General features: G+C 45.4%; 1 protein-coding gene across 1 annotated transcript; it reads left to right on the plus strand.

Annotated features, from left to right (window-relative positions):
- Nucleotides 1-1,544: 1,544 nt before the first annotated feature.
- Nucleotides 1,545-6,868, plus strand: LOC106815292 (cell division cycle-associated protein 7-like). The gene is made up of 7 exons (XM_014819736.1): nucleotides 1,545-1,665; nucleotides 2,570-2,641; nucleotides 3,023-3,088; nucleotides 3,604-3,726; nucleotides 4,259-4,525; nucleotides 5,084-5,196; nucleotides 6,691-6,868. The coding sequence occupies exons 1-7, from the start codon at nucleotides 1,660-1,662 to the stop codon at nucleotides 6,866-6,868; spliced, it is 825 nt and encodes a 274-aa protein (XP_014675222.1). The 5' UTR covers nucleotides 1,545-1,659.
- Nucleotides 6,869-7,451: the final 583 nt, after the last annotated feature.

The raw sequence follows: 7,451 nt of genomic DNA on the forward strand, positions 1-7,451 counted from the left end.
AGCAGTGCGGACGCGTTGAAATTACATTTGAACACAAGATTTCGTAATACTTCGCATCTGAATTCAATATGGCGGCGAGATCATGAAGGCACGCAAAAATGCTTGTACATTTCTAGATGGTATGCGGGCATCACGTGAGCAAGGAGCTACATATACCTATATATGGTATATGTAGCTCCTTGCACGTGAGGAATCGTTAGTTCCCGCTGTCTCCGCCAAGGTACGGGGAACCAAACAAAAACAATGTGTCGTTTATGTATATGTGGGGCGGACGGGGAGGATTTAAACTATAAGTACTAGGAGTACTAAGAGTAATATGCATTTTGTAGGTTTAATAAATCAACGTTAAATCAGTTTTTTTTCAGAGATTTATATCTCATTATCTGAACGGTGAAAACACGCTGTCACACGGATCGAGATGACCACGCACACACACACGCACGCACGCACGCACGCACGCACGCACGCACAGTGACACACACACACACAGCCGGCTTTCGTCTGACGGTGTACCATAGATCATGCAAAGAGCATTTAGCATTCGGGTGCGCGGAGTCGCCGCGGACGAAGCTCGCAAGCTTTGTTTGAATGTGGTCACGATCACCAGGCGTAATAGCTAGGGCGTCGAAGTTGAATGCTGCTAGCTTTCATTCAGAGTACCGGTATTACTGTGTGGTTCCCTCATCACGACCGCAGCATGGCCTGAAATTTGAACACGGCATTATTAACGGGTAGCGTGTCTCGTGCAGTGGCAATCAAAGTCGAGAATCGTCACTAGTTGACTCTGCGAGAACAAGGACACGCGCGACGCCATAGGGTTAAGACGAAAATCATCGATTTTCCACCCCAGAAAATGTTGAAAATGTAGATCGCAGGAGATTGTATTTGAGGCACTTTTGAGTACATGTACAGCCTTCATTCTGACTACGACAATTCTCATTTTAGTAGTAAAATTCTTTTTTCTTTTCTTTTTTCCCTTTCGGATCAACAGGGGGGGGCATGGCCCCCTTTGCCCCCCCCCTAACTACGCCACTGGCTAGAGAGTAGATATATACTTGCCTATTTGCGTGATGACGACCTAAAAATAATTGTTATTTCCACATGCAGTTTTTAGGAATATAACCGTCAAAGGAATCATTAACACAGTTTCAAGGATAAGATTACACTGATGCGATAATTCTTTGCTTTATTAGTTATTACATTTATTTTGTGGTTGTTTACAGTGATTAAGCATATTAATTAAACTGCTGCATATATAGCAGTCAAATATTGCTTGTAATCTTAGACTTCGTATCTACGTGCAACGTACAGAGATATTGATTGCTTGAATTATCCGGTATATGTTTCCACTCATATGGCTTTAAGAATCTCCTTCAGAAATCTAATTAATCATACTGCTTATAGTTATGTTTATAATATGCTAATAGCAAATGTTTTGTCGTTTTACAGCACTGGTTGTGGCGAATCTGGCGATAGGATAAGGCGCTATAAATACCACGGGGAATTTTGTTCTGGTGACAAAACATCCTGGTTGCCAAATTTGCTATTACTCCGTGAGTCCGTGTTGAAAGGTTAGCGTCCGAAGCGGGGTTTTCGTGTTGCTGAGTATTGCCACGAATTTGTTGGGAATTGTGAGTTACTGTGTGCATAACAATCAACATGCTGGTGAGTTGAATAAACGTGAATATCTGCTCTATCAATTCTTCGGCATAAACTGCAGAAGTATGGTGTTGTATTGCTGTTAGATGTAGTATTGTTATAAGGCATGTCAGTATCACACGCCTTCCAAAGAAAGCGCGGGAAATCTCTGGGAACAGAGTACAGTGAGCTCCTACGCTACAGGCTACAGTGCGTACTGTAGGCCTATAATAGGCCGATAGTAATGCAGCTAGGACTTGGTTATGGCATGCGACCTTTTCCCACAGCCTGCTTAATGGATCACTTATATATTGTAGCTAGATAACCTGTTACTTATACCTAGTAGTAGTACCTATATACCATGTCGCAAGTATATATAATCTCGAGGCCTAATTCATCACAAGTTACAACTTACAAGTACTAAGAGTAAGACGTACGTTATATTAGAGACGTTATTTCGCTCTATCTTCTGTCTGTTTATCTATACATCTTATCTGATCCATGCATTTATCCATCCACCCATTCATTCATCCATCCATCCATCCGTCCATGATCCATCCATCCATCCATCCATCCATCTACTTAGATCTATCCATCCACCCACTCATCCATCCATCTAGCTCCAAGAAACGGTATTGCTAGGGTTAGAATATTGTATTAGAGGGTTTTATAGACAATCCGTCGCACAGCCTGGTCGGGCTACCATCCATCCAACCAGCCAGCCAGCCAGCCAGCAAGCCAGCCGTCCATCCATCCATCCAACCGTCCACCCACCCATGCACCCACCCGGCCCCAATCCATCCATCCATCTATCCATCCATTCATCAATCCATGAATCCCACCATCCATATTTACATGTATTCATGCAGACATTTGTTGGTTCAATGGTTGCTTGCGGCTGCTCTTCGTTTAGTGTAATTTTGTGTTGCAGCCAAATATGTTGCCGGAAAAGTGCGAATACGAGGAATTGAGACGGAAAAATATAGCAGAGAGGAAAGAGATGGTAAGTAAGAGATACTCAGATAGCAGAGGCGTAGCTACGGGGGGGGGGGCCTAGGGGGCACGAGCCTCCCCACAAATTTTCTGTGCCCTCCCAGGTGCCCCCCACTGAAAATTCATGCTTGATAAAAAAAAATTTCAATTAAAAACAATGCCGTTAGAACAGTATAATACAAAGAAAAGTTATATTGTGCCCCCCCCCCCCCCCAACGAAAATGTAAGGCCCCTCCAGTGCCCCCCCGCTTGAAAAAATCCTAGCTACGCCACTGGTCAGATAGGAACCCTGTTATAATAATTATATATTCAAATGATATGATTTGCTATAGATTGATGGGCTCGAATGAGAAAGTAATACTAATAAATTTGTATCTTTTTTTCTTTCAAGTTGACCTCTATTGTTTCTGAAATTAAGGAAGTGCACAAGGATGTTATAGCAAATGCAGTTGTTAAGGTAAGTTTTTATGGCATTAATGTCTTGCATCTTGTTTACTTAATTAAATATGAGCTTGCATCATTGCTGCCTTGTGCTTCTTATCCCAAATTATCTAGATGGAAATGTTAACCTAGTATCTTCATTTGCACACACTTGCTTTGATTCTTTGAAGAATTACGTAAAATCAGAGGTAAATGATTTACAAAAACATGTCGTGTTCGTTTAAACGTGCGTTATTACACACGCATAAGGCAGTGCATCTCTTACAAAGACGCATTTCCGACCCGTGCAAATTGCCACGTGCATTCCCCCAATCGAAGTTCACGCAGCTATCACCCGTTCTGTGAAGACAAAATACATGTAATATATTTGATGATTTAAGTTGCTCATAGGTGGAGCCATTGTTTCTCTCTCTCTGTACATTATGGCATAGCAATAAAGTTGGCTAATTACTACTTAGCTCTGTGTTCTAACGGGCACACATATAACGAAACGTCACGTGTTGTGTTTGGCGCGATGACGCACGCTGGCAGACGCAGCAAGCGAAGAGGAGGCGGGTGCAGACTAGGGTGCGGATCCCGCGTGAGTACATGCCGTACAGAACGCGCGGGCAGACTAAGAAAGACAACATCACGCCCGAGATGGAGTGCTCGCAGGTAATGCATACGCCATATTTTTCTCGGTAGAGATATTTTCGTGAATTCAGACTTGACGGACAATTTCGCGGTCGGTGAATTCCCGAATCGGTGAAGAACAGCGTGTTGTTATTTTCGCGGTCGGGGACGCGTTCGCGAAATTCGCGAAAAATTCAACCACCGCGAAATATACAGCGTATACAGTATGCCGGTCGTGCGCGTGCAGCCGCGATCGTCGACGCTCGTCCTAATTACTTGATTTCCAGCCAGGGCTATTCTCCATGATGAGAGAAGGAACTAAGAGAAGGAGAGTCCTAATTAGTAATAATTAGTTCTAGTTATTATCCTATTTAATTAAATCGCATTAGCTACCTCTATAGCCACGTCGTGTCTAATATGTATAATATAATAATATATAAGACGCACGTTGATGTCAACGTGGGTGTAGTGGTGATGGATCTGTATTTTATAGAGCCGGCGTGGGCCCCATTTGTGTGCTATGACAATGTTGTGTTGTTTTCTGATGCTTTCCGTGTCCTTCGTTCCATCGCAGGTTCTCAAGATACGCTTCCCGTTCAAACACCGATCGTTCACCGAGATCCTGGAAGAAGAGGAGCAGCATTATTACAGCGAACGCTGGGAGGAGGAGGAGGAGGACGAGGAGGAGGATGAGGAGGAGGTGAAGAGGAAGCCGAGGAGGGCGACGGGAGGAGGTCGGGCGGCGGGGGAGAGGGTCATCGTGCCGGTGGAGGAGATAACGAGCGAGGATCTGAAGCTGGTGTCGGATCACGTTAGCGAGAAGACCTACGATGCGATCAATGTAAGCAGCATCCGCGATCGCACAGTCAATGACACGTCGTTAGATAACCCGTGTAGGGTTATCGATCTAGCATTTACCCATGTTTTCGGAAACACTATAAATATATGCCCATTGTATGCCCAGTAGATATTTCTCTAACGTTCTGTCTATAAAGAGTAGAATTTTTGCCGACTTTTTTGTATATAATACATATAACTACTATACTATAAAACATCAACTCTTTATAGACATTGTGTTACAGAAATATACAATATTATATCTATATTATAGAGTAGATATTTCAGTGCATTCTGTGTATAAGAGTAGATATTTTGCTAACATTTTCTATATATTATTATATAGAGTAGATATTTCTGTGCATTCTGTGTATAAATAGTAGATACTTCTGTGAGATTCTGTGTGGAGAAACTGTTCTGTAGTATCCCAACCGATACCAGATAACATCGATGTATAACACCTCGACATCGATGTATAACAGTTGCACGTGTTGTTAGGTGTTGACCTAGTCTGGCAGGGCTGTGTATATATTTATGTTTCTCCTTGTGTGTGTTTTTGCAGGGAACCACCTGCCACCAGTGCCGGCAGAAAACGCGCGATGTGAAGACCATCTGCCGGGGGCCTGACTGCTCAGGGGTTAGGGGCCAGTTTTGTGGCCCGTGTCTCAGGAATAGGTACGCACGAGCAAATGGTTTGAACCGCTGTGAAATGAATGTAGAAAAGCATGTAATCAAGAGCGTATTAAGTATGCTCATACATAATACACTCTTGCTTGATGTAATTCTAAGAATCTGGGCGTGTCAGTTATTTGTGTTAGACCTTGCACTCTCCTTCCCTTGCTTTGTCTGTATGAAATATATATACATAACTCTGACCAGCGCCCATAGTTTACCCTGGTGGGAGTCTCGGACTAGAAGACCCTATGAATCGATATAATTATAATAAAAATATGAAAATATAAAAAATGTAAACCTTCCTTCGTAAAATGTAAAGTTGGATGCTCACGCTCCCTACAACCAGCCCATGGACTCTCGCAGTATGACGTGTCCGCTATGATGTGCTTATCATATGCCAGAGATGCCAACCACTACGATTTATCCGTATTGTATACGAATTTCTGTTCCTTTTGCACCACTACGACCAGTTGATGGCCAGAAACTACAGATTGCTTCAAATATGTGTTGGCATCTCTGGTATGCACCTATACCTCGTGTCTCACGCCCTACGCATGTCTGCTGTCTGACTGTGTGATGTCTCATAGCACTCCTGTGTCCGGTGTCTCACGGCATACGCATGTCTGCTGTCTGACTGTGTGATGTCTCATAGCACTCCTGTGTCCGGTGTCTGCTGTCTGACTGTGTGATGTCTCATAGCACTCCTGTGTCCGGTGTCTCATAGCACTCCTGTGTCCGGTGTCTCATGCCATACGCATGTCTGCTGTCTGACTGTGTGATGTCTCATAGCACTCCTGTGTCCGGTGTCTCACGGCATACGCATGTCTGCTGTCTGACTGTGTGATGTCTCATAGCACTCCTGTGTCCGGTGTCTCACGCCATACGCATGTCTGCTGTCTGACTGTGTGATGTCTCATAGCACTCCTGTGTCCGGTGTCTCATAGCACTCCTGTGTCCGGTGTCTCATGCCATACGCATGTCTGCTGTCTGACTGTGTGATGTCTCATAGCACTCCTGTGTCCGGTGTCTCACGCCATACGCATGTCTGCTGTCTGACTGTGTGATGTCTCATAGCACTCCTGTGTCCGGTGTCTCATAGCACTCCTGTGTCCGGTGTCTCATGCCATACGCATGTCTGCTGTCTGACTGTGTGATGTCTCATAGCACTCCCGTGTCCGGTGTCTCACGGCATACGCATGTCTGCTGTCTGACTGTGTGATGTTTCATAGCACTCCTGTGTCCGGTGTCTCACGCCATACGCATGTCTGCTGTCTGACTGTGTGATGTCTCATAGCACTCCTGTGTCCGGTGTCTCACGGCATACCTGTATCCGGTGTCTCATCGTGCAGTGTCTCACGGCATACCTGTATCCGGTGTCTCATCGTGCAGTGTCTCACAGTGTCTCACGGCATACCTGTATCCGGTGTCTCATCATGCAGTGTCTCACGGTGTCTCATGGTGCGGTGTCTGACGGTGTGTCCCCGCTGTCTGTAGGTACGGTGAGGACGCACGGCAGGTGCTCATGGACCCTGAGTGGCTGTGCCCCGTGTGCCGCGACATTTGCAACTGTAGCATCTGCCGCCGCCGCTCCGGCCGCACGTGCACGGGCCAGCTGTACACGTTCGTGCGCGAGAACGGGTACGAGGACGTCCACACCTACCTGAAGAGGTGAGAGGATGGGGGGGGGGTGAGGGTTACAGGTGGTTGCATGGTAACAACCTACCTGAATAGGTGAGAGGGTGGGGTCAGGGTTACCATAGCAGGGGTAGAAATAAGGACAATATGCAAGTTAGCCCGAAGGGCTAGTAAGGTAAGGTTTATACTAGCCCTTCTGGTTTTCAACTAGCCCTTAAAAGTATGATGTCGATACGCTCCCCCCTAGTGGTTGCGCGGGAAAATTATTGATCTCGATCACGAATGCTCCGAGATGCTTTCTGAGGGTATTGTGGACTGAATTTGAATGCTCACAAACCGCAATTAAATTCCCATTAATCATACACTGATATATCCTAAAACGGGCGGAATTACGAAATCTGATCTGGAATTGTTTAATTGCCCGACGGGCAAGCCAGCCTGGCCTTTAACTAGCCCTTCCAAACAATTACTAGTCCCGGGCTAGCGGGCTAGCGGCTAATTCGACCCCTGCCATAGGTGTCAGGGTTACAGGTGGTTGCATTGTACCTACCTGAAGAGGTGAGAGGATGGGGTCAGGGTTACCACAGGTGTCAGGGTTACAGGTGGTTGCATTGTACCTA

The sequence above is a fragment of the Priapulus caudatus genome, unplaced genomic scaffold, assembly GCF_000485595.1.
Source record: "Priapulus caudatus unplaced genomic scaffold, Priapulus_caudatus-5.0.1 Scaffold1084, whole genome shotgun sequence".
Taxonomy (NCBI): domain Eukaryota; kingdom Metazoa; phylum Priapulida; class Priapulimorpha; order Priapulimorphida; family Priapulidae; genus Priapulus; species Priapulus caudatus.